Source organism: Thunnus albacares, chromosome 14, assembly GCF_914725855.1.
Source record: "Thunnus albacares chromosome 14, fThuAlb1.1, whole genome shotgun sequence".
Classification (NCBI taxonomy): domain Eukaryota; kingdom Metazoa; phylum Chordata; class Actinopteri; order Scombriformes; family Scombridae; genus Thunnus; species Thunnus albacares.
In genome coordinates this window covers 8,351,673-8,378,396 of record NC_058119.1, presented here as the reverse complement: position 1 = coordinate 8,378,396, position 26,724 = coordinate 8,351,673, and the positions used below count along the sequence as shown (strand labels likewise).

Sequence of the window (26,724 nt, the reverse complement as noted above, 5' to 3'; positions counted from 1 at the left end):
ATCACTATCTCAGTGCCTGTGTGAATTCTTTCTATTTTGCTCTTGTGGTTGTCATCTTTATTTCTTTGAGTCAAGAGTACCATACTCGGCTGAAGCACTCTAATTATGTGATTGCCGATTGCCTCTCCAAACTCTAATGAGCCTGAAGACAATCAACAGAAAATCAATCCACCTCGAGCTGACTGACTTGCCACTGGGGTTCATCTGACCTGCTATTTTACAGATTTTTCATCTGAAGCGTACTGTGAGTGCATACACATGTTCACTAAGGTGTGTGTATCATTTTGTACACAAGTAAAAATCTTACCTGACTTCACAAGAATGGACACTGAGTTCTTTGTGGAGAAGACCACTAGTGAGATTATAGACCAGCACAGACCCATTACTGGTTCCTGAGAAGAAGAGACAGAGGCAGAGAGGAGGGCATAAGAAAAGAAAAATATGAGACAGACTGACATGGAAAAACAAGAGGTCACAAGCCATACAGTTATCTTAGCAGCACCTACCCCCTGGCAGGATCAGAGACACAGTGTGTCAGTGTGACACTGCTGTGTATTCCCTGTCACTGCAGTAGGTGTGGATAGAGGCAGCACATCATACCTTGTGTCACTCAGCTCACAGCCTGCAAATATTGCACTGTTTCATCTGCTACTGAGAAAATAGCACAACAGCTCAATCCCTCCCTAAACTCCACCTGATTAAATACTGCAGGTGACATTTGACACTCTGATCAGAAACTCTGAGCAGGTTTGACAAAGTGTCAAAAAACTTTTTTTCATGAGTGTTCATACTGTAACAGTGAAAAGCAAACCAAAATCTACTTTTAAGTTTCCTTTTTATGCTTACATATCCAGGGAAAGTTTCAAACTATAAAAACTTTAAATTCACCTTATATCTACTTACAACTTTTTCACATGCAGGGAGAGTTGATGGTTTTTGTTTTAGCAATGGCTTCATTCAAATTCACAGTGAAGGAAAATCTTCTTCACTGTGCCGTACTCAAGTGTAGCCTTTCCAGAGGGAGCAGTGACTCTCTTATTCATTTTACCAATCTTGATTGTGTAGCTTCTGGTTTCATTTTAACAAGTGATGTCACATTTTAGCTCCTCTACTCTTAGCCATGGGAGACCCTTTTTATTCATTAGATGATTATTTTATGTGTCACCTTTATTTTTCCATTTAGAAAAATAAGTAATAAAAGCTTTTATTTATTGTTTCAGCTTTGAACCATAAAAAGCTGACATTCCATTTACTATACATTTTCCTAATTATTGCAACAGCTTTTTCATGGTATTATAAAATGCCATGGGCTAACTTTCCATTAGTGGGGAAAACAAGTAGTTGTAAAAAGACAAAACAATTGAGGTTATAACCTAAGCAAGGAAGCTGAAAGACATTGCAATTATAATAATTACTCAAATCAGGAGCATGGCAAAAACTCTGCAGTAGATGTGAAAGCAAATCAAAAGGTTCTGGGGATTTATTTCTATTTTAATGTGCAGTAGCACATTTAGTTCTATAATTATCCCAAATGTGATGGAGCTGGGCTGAGGTGCCAAGTCCCTCTGCAAAGGACTGTTCAATCTGCACTGGGCTTCAGCGAGACGACCACATGCTGACACAACATCTGGAGGTGGTGATAGGCAGTGCCGCACAGGCATCCGTGTGTGTGTGTCTGTGTGTGTGTGTGTCTGCGTGCCATCCCCTCCTGCTCGCTGTGTAGCTGATAGATGGCATGTAGTGAGTGACTGTGGGATGTTTCAGCTGGAAGTCTGGCAAACAGGAAGTGGACGGGGGGAGATAAACACAGATACTCCTGTTCCTGTGGTTTCCCTGAGTTGCCCCACTGCCACTGTTTGTTTACGTTGATTAAAATGACCAATATGATGCAGCCCAATATGTAGAGTGAGGTGAGTGTGGTTGAATAGATTCATTTTGATTGTGGGACAGATACTTCAAATTTGACAAAAAATAAAACATGGCCTCTTAACCCACAATATGGAATGCGCAAATTAGTTGTCAGGTCAGTCAGCAAATAGACCAATCAAATATGTAATTTATGGTCTGTGTAGCATTGTGCATGCTGCTCAAAAAATTCATGGCTGGTCCAGACCACTTATGAGTGACACATCGCAATCACGTCACCTCACCTGTCTTCATTCAGCCACCCACTAGTCGCTGCAGTTAGCAAGGTTGCTGCCGTATGTTGGTGCTCTGGTTAAAAAGTAAAATGGCTTGTTCAAAACGAGCTGATACTAAAAAAGAAAGGCTCAGAGTGAAAACTGTGCACCTATAAGTGGACTGAGAAATATTTGTTTATTTTGCCCGAGGGAAACACGAGACCATTGTGCTTGATTTGCAATAAAACAGTGGCCATAATTAAGAGTAGGGACATAAAACGCCACTACGACACCAAACATGCCCATTTTATACCATTTATTTAACTACCCCAGAACATTGAGGTAAGAACCACAAAACTGTACCAGTTGATGTCATCAAATCAAGCCACCATCAGAATATTTGTAAGATCAACGACATTTTCAACAAATACAGTGAAAAACTCATATGGTAGCACTTATACCAGGGTCTCCATCTGGCTATAGCACCTTTTGTGCCCAAGTTTAAGGACTTGGTTGCACAACAAAGGTGTCATGTCTCCCATTCATACAGAAATGCTGTTCATGTACATAGTTCTGGAGTTTTTGTACTGAAATATCATCATGTAGTGCATCCTTACTGGACCTTTGCAATTGATTTCCCCATAAAAATAAATTACTTAGTAAACGTAAAGGAAATCCTTCTCAAAATCACAAAAAGCAATGCAAAATCTAATGTGTTTCAACAATCATCCAAGCTGATGACAGAGCTGATCTACCCTCAGTTGAACCCAACTCTATGAATAAGTGTGAGATAGCAGGAGATAATGTGTATTCTAAACTGGAGGCTTTAATAGATTATTTAGTGAACTGCAAACGTAACTGATATTCCCTTTGACAGACCACTGGAGCTGAGGATGAGAATCAGTCCATCTGATAATTGTTTTGCTTTTTGAGGTTCACGCCTCAGTAGCTGCCTTCATATTAGTATGTAGGCATTTCTTTCCCACATTTTGCAGTTGACAAATTTATGTCTTTCCTCTGCTACTTTATTGAAGTTGTAATGCAGTTTCATTTTGCTGATCCAAACAAAGCAGCAAAGTATAGCTGTCAGGCAAGCACGGATAAATAAATTAGGCGTGCCACAATCAGATGATTAGGAATGGATGTCAGTTTGTCAGTGTTTGTGTACATGTCACCGAAAAGGAAGCCTCTGGGCCTTGTACCTATCTGTAAAGGAGCTGTCAGGCCTCACACAGATTAGAGCTTTTTAGACAGGCAACCAAACAACGGTGCTTCTGGGTAGCTAGGTTGGCTGCACAGCTTCTGTAACTTTCGCTTTGGAGGCAAGGAGGAAGAAAGACTGACAGACAGGAAAAAATAGAGACGGGAATCCCTGACTTCTGTCGAACTGTAATGAAACTGTGGATGGCAATTTCAACCATCAGTGCTTTCACACCATCAGCAGTGTGCTCATCTCTTACTTTATTTGCACCTAGTAGAAGGTGGAAAAACTTGGTTTCCCTTGGCTGTTCCTCTGACTGCAGGACTCGCATCACTGAGTCAATCAATGAGTCCTCCTTTTAACTCTGCTACACATTAGGGAGAAACCAAATGCAGACTGGAACAGAGGCCAAGAAAGAGAGTGAGCTGTAGCTACCAAGCACTCATCCATGAATCGCTCTGGATTTACTGATCAGGTGTATTCTTGATAGACAGGAGAGGCAACAGATGCAAACGCCCACCAGAATACCTGACACAATACCAACCTCGACGTCATTACTGAGGAAGCGACAATTGCAACTGTAATCCAGGAATCAACTGAATTCATGAAGCATGACAGTCAGGCCAAGTAGCTGATTCAGAGACTTTAAATATGGCACTTTTGAATTATTCTAAATTATACCTTTTTGCAATAATAATAAGCATCATCCCTCAAGTGTGCTAATGGAATAAATTGTCGATAAATTATATATACTAGCCTCAAGATACCATTTTAATTAAACATACTGCAGTTTCTGAATCCCCTGGACACCGCCTCCATCTTTCAGCAGAGATCATGCCCTCCACCATAATCTTCAATGTAATCATCAAGTCCTCCAAACTTACTATTCAGAAGCTACCTCACAGGAAGTGGAACAAAAGACACATTTCAATAATGCAACTAGAGACTGTTAACTACTTGACTCCGCAAGATGACTATGGGGACTAGAGAAAATGATGTGCATAGAAAACTCAATCGCCCTGTTCTAGTTTTAGATTCAGAACACCACTGGGAACCAGCTGTGCCAAGTCAACCTCAGACCATCTGCAGTGTGAAGGGCTCTACTGCACCCGCTCCAGAACTCACACAGTGATTGGAAGAAAAAAAATGACAGGTCTCTGACTGAAAAGTGTTTTTGAAATGGCTTTGAGAGAATGGTGGTGGTTGTTGTTGTTGTTTTTCCAGGTAAAGATGCCCTTTCACCTTCAACAAACCTGTAAATAACAGATGGAGAACAGCAGTGGTCAAACCTTTAGGCTATTTAGAACTATTGCAGTCATTAAGTAATAATGTGCAATGCACTTAAGAGATCTCTGTGTTCCACCATTGTGGACGTGATGCACATATCAGAGAGACAAAGAGACCCTGAGAAAACGGTTGTAAGATGTGTAGGTTTAAGGTGGTATTATTCATCTGCTTGTCTGTGGGTCTGAGGAAGGCAATGTATCTCTGAGGTGTGATTAATTTATGTGGGATATGTCAGGGGATTGAGCATAGCCTATTTTTCAGCTTGACAACTAAACTGAAGGTTTGCTACTTTGGGGACAGAACAGCCTAGAGAGTACTTCTGGGCCTTAAATCGAATTTGGTGCACAGGCAGTGTGTGTGCGCACACGTTTACACACATAGAGCACCAGATAGACACATTACATACACAATTCAGGCTTTAATTTCCTGTTCAAATTGGGATTTTTACAACTCTATGCATCATTAATGAGGGGGGGGGGGGGGGTGATAAGGGAACTGCTATGCTGATCTAAAACAAATAAACCCAAACTTTCACTGTCCATCTCTTTCTCTCTCACGCCTAGTAGCTCTCAGGGGAGTAATAACAGAGGTTGATATTTCAGATCACATCTACGCCTTTTGCATCATTTACTGAGACCACACAGATTCGATGGACTGCTACTTATTCACTTAATGCCTCAAAAAGTCAAATTCACAGCAATTATTTCTATATTCAGACATGCTGATGTGTGCACTTCACTTCATAAATCATAGCTTTTTAAAGCAAATAGTTGAGAATTTGCAAGATGTCAAGAGGTTTAATAAAAGAGTCAACAGGTTTAGGATCACTTTGTAATTTCAGGAATATTTTGTGGCAACCTAAATAGTTTATATTAATTGGACTACAAAGAACATAATGAAGACAATATTTAAATTAAAGAGTAAACAAAATCCTACCTTGTGTAATACTGGGAATTGCTGACCTGGATATTCATTCACTTTGACATGTCCTTTAGGCTGAGCATATGAATGAATATCTAATTACTGTGTTGCTGTTCTGAGGTAAAGACCTGCTTGACTTAGTGCTTGCCTTCACATCAATGGCTGTTCATTTCCTGCTTTGTGACAGACTGATGTTTGAGGTCTTGCTCTGCTGCTATCCATTTCCAGTGCTTATTATGTCTTATTTTTCAGAAGCAAACCACAGGCGCACTTTGATAAAGGGCTTAGACGTGCAAGCGATTAAAATGTGTAGCTGCAGCTGCATAATCGTTCAGCCCTGTGCCCTTTCAAAGCACTCCTCACTCACTGGATGTTTTGTGCTCTCATCACTGGGCAGCAACTTTCAAAATTTCAAACCAGACAAGCTTCTTCTTCTCAACGGCCAAATCTGTGGTAGTTATAGAGATGGTAAGGTGAATGACGAGCACTGAGACAGTTTATATTTTCAAAACTACAGTGTTTAAAACAGACTCTCCAAAACCATGACAGAGATATCACTCAAACCAGCTCAGGCCACACACACACCACCAGTAACATCCCTGTGCAAATTACTGGGATGGATACTTCATACAAAATAATTATTTTATGCTTCCACTATTCAAATGTTAAATATATATTTTGCTATTATCAGAAAGGTAAAATAAGCCAGTACATTAATCAAGTGCTGTAATAATAATTAATAATTTATACAAGTTCAACCTTTATTGTAAACCAATCATTTTTATAATACCTATTTGTTGCACGTATAGACTGATAAGATCTTAGATCTAGGAACTGCGACGGTGGCAATGCACCCTGTTAAGACTGATTCAAAGCACAGAACATCGATGCTGCCACAATGGGAAACTGCTCGCTGTCTGGAAGCACCTTTAGGCTTTTTATATACACACACACTGAAATTACTAGGCTTTAGCATGTTGATAACATTAACAAGGCAGCACACTGTTGTAGAATCCTTCAATTTAAGCATGCTCACGCATTGCTGTATTAAGGTAGTGCCTTGCTTCAGTGAGCTTTGTGATCATGAGTGTGTGTGCAAGTGTGTGTGTGTGTTTGCTGCTGATAGTGGAAGTAAACAATACAATTTGACAGCTTAACTTGCATGTATATGAATATAATTGAGACAATTTCATGACACTTTTGCAAACCACATATAATCTTTTTACAGCCAGTTGTCATACAGTTTAAATAGACGTTCTAAACTGTATTAGTGCACTGATGATGCTTTTCTTCACTGCGGTTGTGCTGATGAACCTTCAAGTTTGCTGAGACAGAACATCTTCCCACATTGATCACATGGGTAAAGCTTTTCTGTGGTGTGAATATGCTGATGAGCCTTCAAATGCATTAACTGATGAAAACTAGTGCCACACTGGTCACAGAGGTAAGGCTTTTCTCTGGTGTGAATACGTTGATGAGTCTTCAAATGCGCTGATTGACGAAAACTTGTGCCACACTGGTCACAGAAGTAAGGCTTTTCTCCAGTGTGAATTCTCTTATGTCGCCTTAAATATCTTGGTTCACTGAACATCTTACCACACTGGTTACAGTCATGTGGTTTCTCTATAGTGTGGGAAGGCTGATGTTGATCTACCTGTCCTCCATTGAAACTCCCTTGACCCTCATCATGAGGTCTAGCTAGACTTTTGCAAGTCTCTTTCTGTGAAGCAAAAACAGGTGGACAAAGGAAGAGAGAGACACAAGAGTTCAGGGGATATTAAATGGTGGAGCTCCCTGATAATACAGGAAGAGGAGTCCTTATAAAAGTAAAAATTTGACATTGCAGACCTGAATAATGGAGAGAGGTTTATTTTATTGTGACTACCTTTTTCTACAACCTAAAAATGCCTCTTATAACGTGGTTGCCCTCGAATCACAATGAACTGCCCTTTTCATATCAGTGCATTATTCAGACTAGTGTTGTGTTAATGTCAGAAGGAGGGGTTTTATTTTGCCCTAACCAATCAGCAGTAACTGATTTATCCAAGCCAATTTAAGAGCTGTGATTTCTGTAAATTTCTTTACAACAACCTGTGCAGCTCCATCAATCTCATCCAAAGTTGTTGCCATTTTAACAGCGATTTTTCTGACTTTCTGGCTCTGGCACAGGAAGATGACGCCCAATTATCAAGACATAATAATTGTGTCCCCCATAATTTTGGACATAATCACTGTGTTCAAAATCCTCCTCTATGTTTTAAAGTGTGTTCTTCCTTATAGTAGGTAGTAGCTGGTAGTTGCTGTTTGGTGGTGAACTATACCTTGAGTACTAATTCAGAATGGTGGTTAAACTATAAACCAGACCTATGTTTTAAATTATTATGTGTATAAATATTTTTGACTGATACATGTTGACTGTATGAATTTACAGCTTTTCTGAAAAAAAAAAAAAAAGGAATTTGCCCCATTTTCTTATTATTTTTAAAGAGATTAATCTTTGCTATTCCTTGTGAAGAAACAATATCACAATATAAGTTTTTAAGTGAAGATTTACATATAACTAAATCAGAAAACAGGTTGCAGCACACAAACTTGCTCTCATGCAGTTATTTGTATTTACACCTAACTGCCAGTTGTAACTGTTGTACTGTACTGTAACTATAAACTACACGATGACCATTATTCATGAAATACAGATATTTCTCTATTAAAACAAAGTAATATCTACATTTAAAAAGGAATGATACTGACTTCCTGTTTACACTGTTGATTGCTTGAAGGTGCTACAAATTTTTCATACATAAACATATATTTTTATTTTGAGCATGAAGGTTCATTTTTGACTTTGAAAACATTAGATTGACAAAAAAATTTTAACTTACGATCGACTCCAAATACCAATACCAAAATAAGATTTACAGTATAACACTGATAACCAAACTCCAAGTAAAGTGGTTACTTCCTGAGTTCTCTATCTGCCAGTAAAGCTCTAGAGGCCAAACAAAGTTTTACTTTGATACTTTGATAAGTTTTCTTGATGATAAACTCCTCTAAACTGTAGAACATCAACTACAAGTGACAAACAGCTAAAAGAAGAAGTTTTTTTCTTACCGTTTATGTGTGAATGAAGTTTAATTAACCTCTGCAAGGAAATGGGTGTCTTCATGTAGGTCAGAGTCAAGGAGGTTTGATAGATGCATTGGTGGTTTCCATGGTAACCGCGGATGAATCCAATTCAAAAACCATTTTAAAAATAAACACACCAATATCATGAAGCACTCCATGCACTTAAACTGCACGCTGAGCAAAACTTTGTAACTTTGTAACTGCATTACACGATGATCTTTGAGCATAAAAAGGTACAATGGCCAGGTAGAGACACTGGTGTAAGTGTTCATTAATGAGTTCTTCAGTGCATTCATTGTTGAAAATGTTTGATTTTATAATTATTCTGCTGGAGCCTTGATATCACGACTTCAACTGGTTCAGTTTTGTGGTTCTTACCTCTGCACTTTAGTATAGGTTTGTCTAAAACAGGCATGTTTGGTCCTGTTGTGGCGTTTTGTGTTCCCACTCTTCATTATGTTGCCACTGTTTCACTGCATACGAAGCAAAATGGTCTCCAACTTCCCTCAGGCAAAATGAACGCATATCCCTCAGTCCAGTCATCCCTCATGCTTTTCACTGTCAACCTTTCTTTTTTGTATCAGTTAGTTGTGAACAAGCCATTTTACTTTATCAATAGGAGCTCCTACATTCCACAACAACCTTGCATACTGTGGCAGGTAGTGGATGGCTGAATGATGACAGGTGAGGTGATGTGATAGCAATGTGTCATTCAAAAACAGTGTGGGTCAGGTTGCAGTTCAATTTTTGTCCCGGTCCGGATTAAATTGTTGCTCGGTCCAGATCCGGACCAGAGTTCGCCTATTGATTATGTATGGTTTGGTGTGTTGCTAGGACTATTCATCACAGTCTGTTTATATTTGGTTTTATCTATGAACTGCTGCATTGATGCAACTGGATTCCTAAAACAGCAATTGTGATGAAAAAAATAAACTTAGCAATGGACAAAGTGTACAAATCAGCTCTAGGTTTTTGTGAAAAGACAAAAACTAAATTTAACTACTGTTCGTAAGTAAGTAAACTGAATGGGCCTGTGTGTAGCACCGCTTGTTTGATGTGATTATGTGACTGTGATGGGCCTTTTAAAAGTGTAGTTAGCGATTCCGGAGAAAGATATTTGAACAAAACACCCCCAAAAAATTGGTTGGTGGTTGGTCTGGACTTTGAGAAGCTCTGATCTATACCAATGATCCATATAATACATATGCTACATAAGTGTTCCATATACTACTATATACACTTCAGGCCACAGTACTTTCTCTTTGGGATTCATCACCGTTCTTTACACAGAACAGAACTTGAAACATGTAGTGCCAGTAGTAGCGCCTTACTGTTAAGTGAGCTTTGTATTGTGTGTGTGTGTGTGTGTGTGCATACGCGCACATGCGTATGTGTGTGCATGTGATTGTATTTTGCATTATTACGTACCAACAGCCAGCAGGGGTTGGTAATGGTTGATGTTTTTGGTGGTAAGAGGTGGACACATGCGGATGGCAAATGGTGGCAGCGGCAGACCAGACAGTAGGCCAGTGAGCAAGAACTTCAACTGGACTTCTTGCTGGTTGGACGATGGAGGAGGAACCTCACCAGCTATCAAGGTCTGACCTAGAGATAAAAACAACAAAGAAAGGTTTAAGGGGGCATTCACAAAACTTACATATCAATGGAGGAATTTTTAAATTAAAAAATACAGTAAACAGTAAATGTTCAGCAATGCTACAAGAACATTAAATGTCCATTAAATATCCCTTTTTCTACTTCTATGTTATTTATTTACTTTTCCTGTAATTTGAGGAAAAGAGTGAAGATTGTTTTCTCCTTCATCTTTAACACAGGGCATAGAGTGTGCAGTCCGCCATAAATCAATATTACAAGTTGACGCCTGTTTACTAAATGACATAGAAACAATCACTGTAATTGAAGCCACAATTAGGCTTTACTGATTAGGTTTTTTTGCCCCTTATACGAGTCCTTTCATACTGCATATATGTTGATCTCACTGTGCCCAATATGATTATAGGCGTACATTAAAATTAGTCAAGCAGATCCAATTTAGATGACATGTTTGGCAGCAAAATAACTGCATCACAACTTTCCTTCTTTGGTTCCCTATAACTTTTTGAACTTCTTTGTATAATATATGTGTAAAGGGGCGAGAAAATATGGGCAGGATTTAGACAACCTCTCTTCATTGCCAACATGAACAAAAGTAATCAACAATATCAGACATAATCAAACACAAGCAACTGGAAGAAAGCTCAAGACACAAAGTATAGTGTTTGGAGCTTGTAACAAGCCCACCTACTGCACATACCTAACAAACAAACAGCGACAGTATCAACTATTGAACAGGATCCCAAAGTAGCTCCTTTCAGATGAGGCTGTATACAGTAATACATGAGACAGTGTCCTAATTTTGTGCAGGTATGACTCATCCTACTTAGTCCTGTGACACAATGTCATTTGTACCCTGATGAAGCCATAAGCCAAAGCATGTTGGAATAAACCTAATCTCTTTTAGCATGGAGAGAAGATGTGTGCAGTTATCTCTCTTTACCTTTTTTCCCACATTTCTAGATAGGTATTTGTAATAGAGCTCATTAGCACTCTTACGAATAAAAGTGTGAACCTGTCCTTACTGATATAAGTCAAAGATGTTCTTTGGCTAACTAAGAAAAGCACAATTTGACTGCAGCTGGAGCCAGCAAAAAAGAACAAATACTGTTTGTTTCATTAAGCTCTGGCCTCAAGTTGTTCCGATTTAATGATCTCAAGGATATAGTGGGGAGTTAAGACAATTAAGCCACTGACCCATGTTTTACACAGGAGTATCTATAGGCTTCATCTAGTTAAACCTAATTTGCTGATTTCATCGAATTTCTAATCCCACACAGTCACAGAATTTAACACCAGTTTTCACCATAAATGTAAGCCCCAGGCCCTTTAATATCTTCAAGGGCCTAAAAACACCCTACTTTACTGATGCATGGATTTTGATGGCCATGCTCCTCACAGTCAGACAGTTAATGACTATATTTTATATGTTTTAAACGGGCAATCATCTCCTTTTGTGTATGTGCTGCAGAGCTAGAGGACATCCTCTGAAGGTGCAACAACCTTGAAGTTATATTTGGCACTGGTTGAAAAATCCATTTGGTTTTCATTTCATGCATCATAATAGCCTTCTTTACACTAGAAATTTAATGTCTAAATGAGCAGCATTGCAACTAGTAGATATAATAAAATGAAATGAGGACAACAAACAAACCAGTAGATCAATACACCACAGATACAACAGATTGCCATGCATAGCAAATCAAAATATGAAAAGGATGCAAATATGGTTTTGCAGGTGGCAGCTAATGCCTAAAGCAATGATTTGTTTGTCTTTCTGTCCATCTGATGCCCTTCTTGTGTCAGTCTCCGACAACTTTAGCATCAAATTTTAGCAACAAACTAGCTGTATCAGTGTAGAATTTTAGCAACCTGCGGGCCAGTGACATTTCTTCATAACAAGAGCTTTAGTTAGCAACTGTCAGTCAGAGCTCCAGGCAGTTGCTGGCTCAAATGCGTGCATGAGTGAGTGTGTGTGAGAGGGGAGAGACAACAAAATCCTCCCCTCTCATGCCAGCATCACCACTACTTCTCTACCTCCCCAAGGCCCTCAGCTGGCAGGCGGTTTGACTATCACTGAATACAACTGACAAAGGAAAAAAAAAATTCTGCATCTTATTACTATTTCATACCCACATTCGTCTTTTGATAGGCAGCTCTGTTCTAAATCAACAGAGATGAGAGAGAGAGAGGGAGGGGGCGAGTGGAGAAGACTACAGAGGGGGAAACGCATCTTAAGCAGAAGGATATGACGGTAAAGAGTCAAAAGTGAAAGAAAGGAAGGGCCAAGCACCCATGAGACTCTTTGTGCAGAGCCAGTCAGTCTAGGGAATAATGCCGGCCTGTGTAGTGCATAGAGGAGAAACCAGCAGTCACACATGAAAGCAGAAAGTGAAGTGCTGCCCTGAGGCCCATACAACTCACACAGGTATAATAAAATATATGAGAGGGCCTGATGCACACACACACACACACCTACAGCTCCATCTCCTTCATTCTTTTGAGTTCTCACTTTTCTTTGTTTTTTTGTTTTCGAAACTGAAAGTTGTCCTATGGAGAGAAAGCTTTTATTGCAACAAAAAATATATGTGACATGCTGACTCTGAAACACCAAACTTCGCTGTACTGATGCTGTACACGGCAACATATCTGGTGCTTGTAGGTGCTGATGTGTACAGTCATACCGATCATGCTGTTGAGAGAGAGATCCTGAATCCTTTTCTGGTTTGGACCCAGCAGAGCTCCACAAAATGACACAGGGGAGTAGAGTGGCGACAGCCCCGAACTGACACAGAGGAAGAGAGAGAATATTAATCAAATACATTTGGAAAGCATGGTGCACATTCATTATTAGAACCAAGTGAATAGGGAGTGATAAATGCTTGTGAGAATGATGAATGTGATCCCCTCTTTAAAAATTTACTGACCCAGAGGGAGACAGCAGCACTTGTACATGATGAAATGAGTAATGATTCCTCATATTGATTGGATGCTGCTCAATTAAAAAAAGAGAGGACTTCTAGAAAAAAAAATGTTTTTATGTGGGCTGCAAACTGTGATACAACTTGTTACAACCAGGCTTTAATCTGTAAATCGAACAGGTGCGGCGCAGTGAAGTGTCTCAACCTAAATAACTCATCTTAATTTATCTCTATGTGCTCAGCACATTGTGACAACACATCTCACTAAGAGAGTTTTAACAGAAATCTAATTCATGTCTAACCTAACTTCTTTTTAGGATTTGTTTTGGCTTTCAGATAGACACATTGAGCATCAGACAATCGCAGGGAAGAATATCAATTTAGTGAAGCGTGAAAGCCAAGTGCTTGCATCTGAATAGTCCTGAAATAGAAAACCTAAGTACTTCAAGCAGATTAATTCAAACTAGACGAGATTATAATACGACAATACATCACAAAGCAGTGCTACAAAAGTCAAGAACATGCAATCTCTCTCTTTAATGCAAGGTTGCGGATTTGTCTTGTTTGCCTGAATTAAATTCCGGTGTTTCTCACTAGCTGACAAACCTCTCTCTGCCTCACACAGGAAGCCAACTTAAGAGAGAAATACAAAACTGTCTCCTCAACAGCAGCAAGGGAGTGCTCCATCAAAGGAAAGCAGGGCTCATCAACGATAGTTAAAGTCACTGCACACCCTACCTGTGACAGTCACTAAGAAGACTAAATTTAGGTCAGAGGATTACGTAGTTTAAAGTCAGTTTATTTAAGGCATCTCACAAAGTGTTCAGACTTTTAACTGTTACCTTCCCCCTTTAGGCCACCACCTGCAAAGCTTTCTGTATGTGTGTATACCTAGGATTGGCAGGAGCCCTGCCGGTGTGGGCTTTGAGCTCCCACAACATGACTCTGCCGTCGCTGACTGTGAGTGCAGCATTGTTCTCGTTGACAGGGCAGATAACCATGCGATATGGCCGGACTGTCTTAGTGACTCGGATAGCATCGCACTGAGAGCGAAGGTCATACACAAGCTCCTGGCTACTCTGTTCTGGATCTGGGAGAGAGAGAGGGGAGAGAGAAAATAGAAGGAGATAAGTGCAGTAGAAAGGTCGACAGAGATCGTCTGAGACGGTGGGAGAGCGATGTGAATGGAGGGAGACACAAATGTGGGATAAGACATTTAGTAAATGTTAATAAAGAAAGGAGTAGATAAGAGTGGATGAAAGAGCGGTGGCCAGACAAGTGAAGACGAATTTTGAGTAATTGTGAGAGGAAAGTAGAGTAGGAGGGTAGAAATAGAGGGAAGGATTTAAGGAGATAAGAAAGGAGGACAGGAAATAAGAGAATAAATGAGTATGTGAGAGACTCAAAGAACTGGCAGAGAGAGAGAGAGAGAGAGATGGGTAGACAGAGAATAGTGTGGAAGAGATAGCAAGAAGAGTAAGTAACAGGGAGAGAGAGAGATTTGGCAAGACAATAGACTATAACACTAAGCCAAAGATAAATGAGACAGTAAGAGGCTAAATGCCCACTGGAGCATAGAGAAAGGCTATAGCCTCTGACTGCAGTGCAGTGTGGCTGAATAGATGATGCCTGGAAGACGACACGAGAATGAGAATGGTTTGTGAGTGAGTACAGTACTATTAGCATACACTGTATGTGTGCACAAGTGTGCTTGAAGGGGTTTCATACCTGCTACCTCTTCAGGAGCGGTAGTGGAGCGACACACTCGAAGGGTGATACACCCGTTCTCATGGAGACAGTACAGGGCATCCCTCTGAGCACAGGGGATCACCTAAACACAGAGAGTCGGGGACACAGTTAGATGATGATGTGTGTGTTCATGATCAGGTTTGCCAGCTGTCTTTGGGAGACAGGCTGGCACTTTTGCATGTGTAGTTCTATCAAAACTTAGTACACACACAACTGTACACAAAATCTAAGCTGAATCAAATAAGCCCATATGTCAGTCTGTTTTATTGTCATTTAAAAAGTAACTTAAGTAGTAATCTTCTATTTGTTGATCATCACAGAAAGATAGAATAAAACAACAGTAGTCATTATGTCAGCAGCTGCACCTTCGTGATGATAAAAGTATTCACTTTTAAACAAGATTTAAACAAGAGTCTTCAGTGGCTCTGTGAGGCTGTACTTCAGCACAGCTTTGCTTTGAGCTAAATGCTAAAAATCAGTATGCTAACATGCTCACAATGACAATACTAACATGTTGAAATTTAGCAGGTCAGATATAAAGTTCACCTGTTCACCATATTAGTTTAACATATTAGCATGCTAACATTTGGTAATTGGCACAATGTCATCAGTTTAACAAGTATTTCATCATAACAGAAATTGAAATGTTGACCCAATGATGGTGCTACAGGGAAAGTCAGGGGATGACAAAGTTATTAAGGTTAATCCTCAGGGCACCATGGATATCTGTACCAAATTTAATAGAAATCTATCAGATAGTTGAGATATTTCAGTCTGGACTACAGTGGTTGACTGACCAACTACCTGACCGTCATGGCAACGCATAGATCCATTTCACAAAAAACAAAAATGTCAACCTGCTGGTGGCACATGAGGAAGTCAAGTGATCACTAAAGTCAGTAGGATTCATCCTCTGGGGTCTATGAATGTCTGTACAAAATTCCATCTGATAGTTATTAAGATATTTCAGTTTGGACTACAGTGGTTGACCTACTGAACAACATATTCTCATGGCCTATTGTCATTTTCAAATTTCACAGTAAGGAACAGATGCTTAGCAGGAGATTTCATCAGTAAGCCTGCATTTTTTGTAATTACTGGCAGTTTCCATTTATCATTTTTCAATTTTGAGCACCCTTTGTCATTTTGTCAACTGCTCTTTTTCAACTTATCATTGTAAAACTAGATCCAACACCTCCTGCATCCTCCCCTTAACTCCCCTCACGTTCATACACTATGTGACCAAAAGGCCACACCTCACACAAACCTAAACCCCTAATGATGATGTCAACAAAAACTGAACATTTTAACTCCACAGGGACAGAATTTGTAATGAACTGCATTAGATTCATAGCTACTGTAGATGTACCTGATGAAATGGCAATCCAGTGCGCATGTGTATGTGCCAGATCTGACAATACAAAGTATAGCTGTGTAGCTGTTTGTATCTCCCCATCTCTTCTTGGCTTCTAAACTCCAGCTTGGACATTTGCTGAAGCCGTGTCATCAGTCATGCAAATTGGCTGTGTGACAAGCACTTTATAACACTTACAGAAAGGAGGCGTTGGCTGCACAGAGCCTGGGTGGCTGAGTAATACCCCTCTACTCCTGCTCTGTGACTTTAGGACTCTTTGACTACAAAGCCTTGTTCTCCACCTTTTGTAGCGTTTAACCTTGGAAACATTTATTAAATCAGGATCAATGATAAGCAAAAGAAAGTATGATTTATGGATGCGTGATAAAATTTAGAACAGAACACAATTTCACACACATAGAATGACAATTATCAACAGTAAACTAGTCAATGCATGTGCATATAGGCATGAACTTCAAGGTTACACATTTAAAAAGGGGAAAATTATGGCTCAAACTGAGCAGAACCACCACAATGAAAAGCACAAGATCTACTCAGTGTAATGACAAGTCACTACAATGGTCATTCCTTCACAGGCAGACACAGAAAGTTAGGAGTGAAAGCACAGTTAACAGAGTGACACCAAGAGGCAGTTTCTGTTCCATTACTGGCTCTGTAGCCGTGACAAATCCTCTTTCTAATACCCCCACAGCATTCATCAATTTCCAATTAGAAATCCAGGCTCCAAAAGCAAAGAATTGGAACCTAAAGGTCACCGATGCTGCTGAATGGGACTGCTGAAAGGTACAAGAAGTCAGAGGATGTATGTGCGCTGGTTTTTGCTGTACCTAAGGACTGCATGGCACTGCTGTGCAGTCGTCAGACCGTGATGACGCGAGCACGGAGGGGGAGGAAGAAAAGTAGAGAACTTGATCATTCACGGCAGGGGGAATTGGCTTCTTGGAAGAATCATCCATTAAAAAAAAGACAGATTTGGTAAATCTCTCGAAGTAATGCAATAAAAGTTCATTCGAGGGGAGGGAAAGACGGTGATGTAGGAAGCATGTTAGAGCGAAACGGCACAGCCATCCTTTCCTTTACCGTACCTAGACCAACTAAGGCAGCAGTGCAAACATTTAGCAAGTTGTGTTTGCTTGTAGTTTCCAAACGCACACCAGGAGTGTCTTTCCATCACATTCCAATTAATTAAAAAACATCTGACAGAATTCTGACCTTGAAATCCATCCTATTGGCACCGTGCCCACCAAAACTAGGCTAACTCCTTTTATATATATGGTTTCCACAAACTTTGATTCCATCGAGCTCTACTAAAATCCTTATTACACAGAATTTACTGTACATATATAGACCGCCTCACCTGGATGAAAGGCACCCCGGAGCGCTCGATGGCCACCACACCCACCGTCTGGCTGAGCTCCAGGTCCAGGATGAGGATCTCTCTGGGATAAAGCAGCAGCATGTGGTTCCTCTTGGAAGGGAGGTAGGACAGCTGCAGACAGTCGTTCAACGTCACCGCCTCTGCGCTACAGGGCCACGAAGAAGAGGAACGTCAGGAAAACAGGAAAAGAAAATCAATTTCACTGACAAATTCTTTTCTTAACTGGAAAACGTTGGCATGTTCTCTGAAAACGGTGAGCTAAAAGTCTAAAACCAAATAAAGTATTTATTGATAAATGAATTCACGTTTCAGGGATAATTATGCCCTCACCCCTTCCTGAATGTTCCCAGGATTCAGCGTTTTCTACTTTCACCGCCGCTGTCTTGATTTTGCATGCTTGTTTTCCTTCTGCTCCCAGCTGTTACTCCAAATTACAGTGAACTAAATTAAACTTGCCTGAACTCAAGATACTGTACACATGACATATTGGAAGAGGCAGAAAGAAATTGTAATAACTCGAAATTGAGGTCTAGATCGCCTGACGTATTGCCAGTCTTATTCTCCAGACACATTACCAAAGATATAATGAGACATGGCTGTAACAACACATGCATATGAAATATGGAAATATTATTCACACCAATGTGATGATGAATTAGAGGGTCCTAAAACAAGTTTAATAACAACTCTCATGTTTAAGATCCACTTGATCTTTATTCATGTCTTCCCATACAGCAGGGCTGAATGAATTAGTTATTACTGTTGTGGTCTCTCTGAGTCTAAGGCAAATGAGGGAGAACTTTAAAGTGAATTTGGTCTAATGATGGGAGGCTTTTGAATTAAGCAGGTATTGGCAGCTCAGACAAAAATTATTCATTCCATGAACCCTGACAATGTTAAATTAAGTCTGTTTATTGCTGAAATTTACTTCACACGTTTTTAAACTAGTTAGATTTTCTATTAGTCATGGCAGCAGCCAAGCCCTGTTCTCTCCCAATGACAACACAGCAGTCACAAATGCTTAGCAGTTCAGCCAAGAGATGAAGTCAAGAGAAGAACAAAGGGATGATTTTCATTGAATCTACGACCGGATCCACAGCCATAGCTCATTCCTCCAGCTTCATTCCTCTCTAGGTCATGATGAGATCAAATAATAGATGCACAAACTTTATAACAAAGTGGAGATTATTATCATCTATGGTAGGCATAACAGATAAAATTGACTCAGCAGAGGAACCTTTAGGAGTTGCTGAGCTAAATCACACTGTTACCAGCTCAGTGGAGTCAGACGAGGCAGAGATAGGGGCTGAAATGTCTGAGCTACCAAAGGTAAAACATCAGAAAAAAAAACGTGAAAGAGACTTCTGTCTCTTAGATGCAAAAAAGAAAGCAACAGATCTTCAGACAGAAGGAGGAAAAACACAAAGAGAGAAGACAAGTTCTATAAGCCCAAGCCCTTCCCAAAATATTCCACAGTCCAAGACTCAAAGCATCACACACTCCTCACATCTCTCTCTCTCTCTCTTTGCTGAGGCATAAAGACTACAGCAGTCAGTAGTAAGTGGTAATACATTGTCACATGCGTACATGAGTGTGCACATACACTGATCAAACCATGTTTATACATTATGTAGTCACCTCAGCTGTAGCTTCTTGACAATACAAAATAAACTGATACAACTTCATACTGACAGGCAGGGGTGCATGAATCATGACTTTGGCTTATATCTACACATGAGCACCAAATGTGTGTATAATTATGTTTATAATGTAGGCCCCCCCAGTCTTGGCTGACAGAGGACCAGCAGCTGGAGATGGCTCACCACAGCAGGGACATGGAAATTTCAAAAGCACCACAAACAAATGAAAAACTGTTCCCGTAACATAAAACTTGTTCCTCAATTTAGTTACAAGGTTCTAAAATTCATGACCCTCTTTAACTTTAGATCTAATCTTTTGTGGTTTTATGAATTTTTTTGGCACATTTTGAAATTTGAAAAGGTACTCTCCTAGTTTCTCATGTCTATTGTTGAAGTAATTATTATTTTATTTTTAATTTTCTGTTTTTTACATCATATCTTTAGATTAGAAGCAAACTTAAGTATTAATAAGTATTATATAAGCCCTGGTGAATAATATATTGTCATCTTTTATATTGAACCTCATTACTGACATTGATATTAAAAGTGTAACTACTAAATTTCTGAGAATTAAAAACATTAAAAATAAATGTAAAGTTTCTCCATGTGTGTTTGTGTGTGGGCTGTGAGAGATATTTCAATAGTGGTTATCATTTGATGTATTTCTTGTATATATTATACATGTTACAAATGGTGTTCTTGAACTAAATGCTAAGTGGTAGTTTGTTATTCCACAACTCTTCATGCTGTGTCTATTTCAAACTTGTTCCTTGTAAAATGGCACAGTTGATTGTTGAACAGTTAGTTTATGTTGTCTGAGCCAGAGTTAGGACAAATTATAGTTATTTATTATACGACTTTGTTGAATACTCGATTCTGATTGGTCAATTATGCCGTTATAGGGTCTGTTTTCTGAATAGCAGACCGCTGCTATGAATAATTGACTGTTGCTATGGACGCAGTTCTGATCATAGACTCTGAAGGACAACGTCCAATTATATCAATCAGTGGAAAGAGGTCCGGTAAAATTACCATCTGCAGGCACAGATGTGACGGCAGCCTGAGGAGCTACTGGACTCCTACTACTACAGATCCTGTCGTCCAATCCAGACAACAGCAGCAGATCTGGTGAGCGCCTCTTCTAGCTGCCTATCGCTACATACTAACTTAAGCGATAAGCAGTTGTGATAATAGTAATATTGTTATCAGTTGTAACATTAGTAACAACTGTGTTTCCAGGAGTGTCAACTGCAAAGCCCCGGCAAGAAGGAAACATAGAGATGAACGAGGACAGAGTTTTCATAGATATTTACGTTGCTATGCACGCAGCTCCAACCGTAGAATACAACTGACTATTTTTTTAGCGGAAGCAATAAAATCATTTTTAAATCAATATTTTGTGTCAGATTATAGATTTCTTTAGTAAATAGCCATGTAATAAGTGGAATAATGTATAGCAAGCTGGTCATTATTGTGTACATTATCCCTTACGTAGATTTCTATGTCTCTTTAACGTGTTGATTTGACAAACCTTTAGACGATAGAGTTGTTTGTTCTTTAATTCAATGTGATAGCAATGTCAATACTATTCCTTGGCTAGTTGAACTCTTGACCTTTCTTTCTATCTGAGGGTTGTTCACTAACCTTTAAGGTTAACTATAGATATTTTCAGAGCCTGTACAAGAGTATTTAAGGCCTGGCTGAGTGCCAACATGTGAGACAAAGAAAAGATAAGTAGGTGATATGTATTCTCTGCCTCTCAGAAATATGATGCATTGTACTTCTGATTGTATTATTTGATTCCATTATGTCATAACCTGACAGTGCTCTCTTTGTGTTTATTGAGTGATCAAGCAATTCTCCTCGACAGTGCATTTAGTGTATGAACAGACATGCTGGCGTGTTAGTGTGCAGCCAATTCCTGTCATCTTGATAAAGGAAGCAAATCTGTGCTGGCTAACAGCCAGATTAATGGCCGCCTGATGACAGTAATGTGCATGATATAGCACTGTATTCAACGAGTTTCTGATAACAGTATAGGAGAGCAGTCTTGTTTAAATCCTCCATCTATCAACTGGAGGCAATAAGAGCGAAAGAGGAAAGATACCGTAACGCTGAATATGATAAACACCCAAAACTGACACAGAGACACAGGCAGACTGGTGTCATATAGCTATAGTTTCAAGAGAAATTAGACACAGCATGAAAGGTGAGGCGAGAAGGTGTCACATACCAAGAGAAGACACAAGACTGAAATGGACACAACGAGAGAGGCAGGAGAGAGAATAAAGACAAGTAAGATTAATGGAGTGTTTGTTATTAGAGCTGGTTGGGTGGGTGGACAGAGCGGCCGGGGTGCTGCTGCTATAAATAAGCCTGTTTGACAGTCACAACCGCTCAGGCAGGAAGCTGCCAGCACATCAAACAATGCTTTGGTCCTGATCTGTCGAAACTTAACTTTAAAAGTATGCCTGATACCATTTCCCAAGTTAGTCATTTAATGGTGTCAAAATTAGGTTAGCCTTGTGTGTCTCAGAATTAAAAAGACATTGGTAATATTTTCCTCTCTAACATCATCTATGATAAATGATTTATAACCAGATCTTATCTGATCTAGAACAGTTTCAATGCCAATCTTTGTCAAATCAATTAAGCTAACATCTAGATGGAAAGTATGAGCTGTACATCAAACTGTGCTCTGAACTGAACGGACAGACTCTTCAATGGATGTTTTGCACAAAATGAAAAAAATAGAGGAAATTAAATCCAGTATTAATCTCACATATTTAAGCCTGCCACTTCACTTTCTTACAGAGAACATCAGGTTTGGTAAATCTTTTAGTTTCTTCGTTTTGTCTCCTCCCAAACAAAGAAAATGTCACAATTCAATTCCAACATGACAGTTCACTTACTGAAAAATAGGAAGAGCAGCACAAGTGACAGAAAAACAAAACTGGAAACAGACAGCACCGAGTTAGCATCAGCATCTCACAACAGCACCTCAACAAACCCCTGATGCAGACTAGCTGACTCAACCTGTTGAGCGTACAGTCAAAAGTGGCATGTTATTATGTTAATGTGCTCCTAATACTGCATCTTATACTTTGTGGTTTGCAGTCATATCTATGAGATGGAAGCTTTAATTAATCAAGGCAGATATGTCCAGTGCATGAATATGTTGTCCAGCAGCGGAGGAAAAAACATGATTAATGCACACTGACAGGTGCTGATTCACTACAGGTCAAGGGCACATACATTCACTTTGCTGCTGCAGATGCCCCAAGTCTAAAAGAAATTGTCTAATAAAATTATCTGTTAGAATTCTGTTTGAATAAAACTCCAATGAGTTGCCCCTGGGCAATGCCAGTTGCTGGGATGAAACTGTTCAGTAGCCAACAGGAGCACTTATTACAGAGAGTAGGGACTTGGGAGATGTCTGAGACTAATTTATGGACATTAGTTTGATGGAATTAAAAAATGGTTTAAAATATGGAGAAAAAAAATCATTGCAGTGGCGGCTCATCACTACTGATTTGCTGCCAACTTACATTAACATCATAAGATGTTAACACATTTGTTTGATTAATCTGAAGATTTATTTTGCTTGGGATTTAAGGGCATACACTTAATGTGAGAGCATGACTAGGTAAACTACTTATTAAAGAGGTGATGCTGTCAAACGGCTCAACCCTCACATCAGCTGGGTATGTTTGCATGAGGAACACTTCACCGTCTACCCCTTTAAAACATCCTGTATATTACATCCTCAAGTATAGTTATAAAAGTGAGTAACATGGTAGCTCTTACGTGGGTTTTTCATTGGTGATGAGCACTTTGACCTTATTGAGGGCCTTCTTGGCTCCAGTAGGGGCCGGGGTAGCAGCAGGAGCAGGCTTGGTGTGAGCGGGGCTTGCATGGGGGCTGGCGATGTAGACCTTTTTGCCAGCACTGCCTGGTGGTTTGGAGTGTGAAAAGTCTGTGATGAAGACTATTCCTTCGCTTGTCAGCACTGTTGAGAAAAAAAGAAAGAAATCATTAAAAAGTTGCATATTCTTGTCACAGCTGAAGACACTGCCAGTATTCTATTAACAAGTGTCACTTGGAAAAATCTCTTTTGTCAATTGCCTCTTTTTTCCAAACGAGTGAAGAATTGAAAATGAGATGTTACCAACGGTTCAACGGTTAGCATAATAGAATGCCACACATCCCTCTAGAGGTGCCGCATTGTTTCTATATTACTTAAGAAATATGCAGACATCATGCAGAACTCTACCGAACTGGTGCAGTGCCCGTTCAAAACAGGCCGATTTTTCAATACCTAGAGAGAACAATGCCCGTCCCCTAAACGCCTCACACGCAGAATATCTGGAGACCACAATTTTGAGTTGAGCTGAAGTTGATTGGATGAACTGTAGTGCCCGTTCAAAACATGCCTGAGACATCCTGCACTATGTGTTGAGCATACATACAAAGTTCCTGCACGTGAGGAACGGGAACAGATTTTAACTCTCTGAACTTTTTCAATTCACTCTCTACAGTAGTTCTCATCACTACGGGTGTAATCCCATCTCTGACCACAATGTGGGTTGCAACGGCAGAGTGGCGCTGTTCGTATTTCCGCTCGTTGAATCCATGTGCAGAAGAAGAAGCAGGCGCAACGTTGTTTATGGGGTATTTTTATATATTTCTGAACGTGCCTGAGACATCCGGCACTAAGTCTTGAACGTACATGTCAAGTTTCGTTCAGAGAACACAGTTCAGCAGTAGAGCTTAAGTTTTTAAAACCTTTTCAAGTCATTAACGCTGCAGATGTAATCTCATCTCCGACCACAATGTAGGTTGCAATGGCAGAGTGGCGCTGTCCATATTTCCGCTAGTTGACTCCACGGGCAGAAGAAGCAGCAAATCGACATTGTTTATGAGGTATTTTTTTAATATATTTCTTGAGAACCGCTCATCCAAACAACTTAACACATCAACTTTGCACTTCCTTCATTCCCCAGCAATCCACCTGCCAGGTATGAAGTAGATCGGATGAAGGGTTCTTGAGATATGCAAAGGACATACATACAGACAGACAGAGATTCCTTGCTTTATATAGAGAGATATAGAGAGAAGAGATACCGAATGCAGCATAGAGAATATACATGTGAGCAAGGAAATGAGAAAATGTTAGAGTGAGTGTACTAAGGTTGAGTCAGAGGCTTAGACAGAATGCCATGTTGTTCACCTACATGCCATGTTGGAGGGGTCAAAGGGGTCAAACGAAAAGGAGAGGATGTTCTCAGCGTAGCTCTTCTTCCACAGCTTGGTGCCTGTGTCTCCATTCCATAGAACAATGTAGTTGGGAGGGTGGACGGCCAACAGCAGATCACGAGACGCATCCTGGTTCCATAACCACTCCAAGTCTGAGAGAAACAGAGAGGAAGACAAAGAGGAGATTGTAGGAATGAAGAGGATGGAGGCGTAGTGTGCACCAGTAGGACAGACAGAGAGTGATGGTAAGAGCATCTTAATGAAAACAAATAGCTGACAACAGAAACAGCGTAAATTATCTTCTTGGCAGGGCTAAGGGGATAATGCCCTCTTCCTGTGCAGCAATGACAGACTAAGACTAGACAAAGAATCGATTCACGCCACCATAAAAGGGAAGGGGGTTTCTGAAAGATCCCTTACCCTGGATAGGTTTGGAGTGCTCCTGGATCTCACAGTGGGCAGTGCCGCTGACTACATCCCACACTATGATCTTCCCCGCGGCATCTCCTGAAGCCAGCCGGAGAGAATAGGGCGAGCTCAAGTTATGGTAGTAGTTTTCTCTGGACCATTTCACCTACCAACACAAAGAAAATGCTGATTATCTGACAGTCGCTATGGAGACATCGCAAGACTTCCATATTTTGCCATTTGTCTAAAGAAGGTAAACAACAAAAGCTGATAGCAACAACGTCTCCCTGAAATAGAAGATGATGAACTTCACTGGTCACACAACTGATGCTGAGATCTGAGGACTTCTCAATTAACCGTAGAGTGATTTAAAACAAATGTGTTATTATGTATTAGCATCATTAAAGATTTTACGACTGTGCATATACTGTAAATGTGCGCTAAGGGGAGAAAGTTACAGAAATCTGAAGAAATAAATTACAGACCCTGTGGGAACAAGACAAATGACTCTATGATGGTGTTGATCATGTCTGTGTATTTGTTCCTGAACAGGCATGCCCTTTACATTGGCTACTTTTTTTTTTATCCACCAAGCTTTCTTGTGTCAGGCTGGGCGGTGAGAAATGGTCTGCTGCTGTGGCTGCAGTGCTTTACAAGATTAAAGTGTACTTTGTAGTGAGGAATGATAGCCTCGGATTGAGCCAAGACAATAATCACTGCACAATTTATTGCCCATTATTTACCCTTCTGAAAAACACACAAACATATATACGCACATACACACACACGCACTCACAATAGGACTCTCCATCAATTCCTAAGCAAACATTGGCTACACAGTAAAGCAGAGCTGCATTTATCTGCCAGAGATGGACAAAAACAACTTAGCTCAAGGTCACACAGTACTAACATTAATACAGGGTGATATAATACCACTTCACCAGTGGGTGTGTGTTTGTGTTTCACCTAGAAAGCACATTCACTATCAGCCAAAAACTGAAATATATGTCAAAGACATTTTAAAATACGCACCACAGATAAAAGTGAGGTATCTGTCTGAAAGCTTACAAAACACACTTCTACAATATATGCTGGCTTAATGTACAACAGGTAAGATTTATGTTTTTGCAGTCAGGGACTGAATATTCAATGAATAAATTCTTTTTATAATTGAGAGAAGAGAACAGTGAAACACATTGACTAAACATAACCTGTTCTACAAAGAACCTAATCTAACCTTTATCAGTCATTTTGTCTGAAGCCTTTATGTTTGTTTTTCCCACAGAAAATGTATTTTATGACAGACATCAAATTCTTTTTTGAAGCCTACAGTATTAAACATTTACACAGATGAAAGAAGAGCTACTTAGGTGGCTGGCTCACCTTAACCACATTGGCTTTGTGCCTCTCCAACACCTGGATGGTCTGGGACGTCTTTGGATCGATGATAAGAATGCTGGAGTGACATCCCTGAGCTATCAGCCCCTGCCAGCCCCTATATAAAAAGCGGAGAATGGAAGAGGGGAGAGGATGTTCAAAGTTGAAGAATAATGAGGCAAGTGTGAGGGAACTGAATGTTATTTCCAACGCAGAGGAAAAGGGATGGTTTGTAAGTGGGAGATTGTGCCAAGGGATGCACAAGTCCATTTTACGTAAATTGGCAAATATGAATCTAAATAATTTATTTTATTAGATGAATACATCAGTGAACGTGGCCGTTTGACCTGG

The 26,724-nt window shown here is 39.9% G+C and overlaps 1 protein-coding gene across 1 annotated transcript in view; it reads right to left on the bottom strand.

Moving 5' to 3' along the window:
• wdr11 (WD repeat domain 11) overlaps nt 1–26,724 on the bottom strand; it is a 57,568-nt gene that overhangs the window by 29,796 nt on the left and 1,048 nt on the right. Inside the window, exons 2-11 of the mRNA XM_044372817.1 lie at nt 26,380–26,491; nt 25,009–25,162; nt 24,567–24,740; nt 23,140–23,341; nt 17,672–17,837; nt 14,919–15,021; nt 14,082–14,280; nt 12,954–13,054; nt 10,084–10,260; nt 308–392 (exon numbers count right to left, since the gene is read on the bottom strand). Coding sequence (XP_044228752.1) covers nt 308–392; nt 10,084–10,260; nt 12,954–13,054; nt 14,082–14,280; nt 14,919–15,021; nt 17,672–17,837; nt 23,140–23,341; nt 24,567–24,740; nt 25,009–25,162; nt 26,380–26,491 — 1,473 coding nt within the window. The remainder of the gene's footprint in view (nt 1–307; nt 393–10,083; nt 10,261–12,953; nt 13,055–14,081; nt 14,281–14,918; nt 15,022–17,671; nt 17,838–23,139; nt 23,342–24,566; nt 24,741–25,008; nt 25,163–26,379; nt 26,492–26,724) is intronic.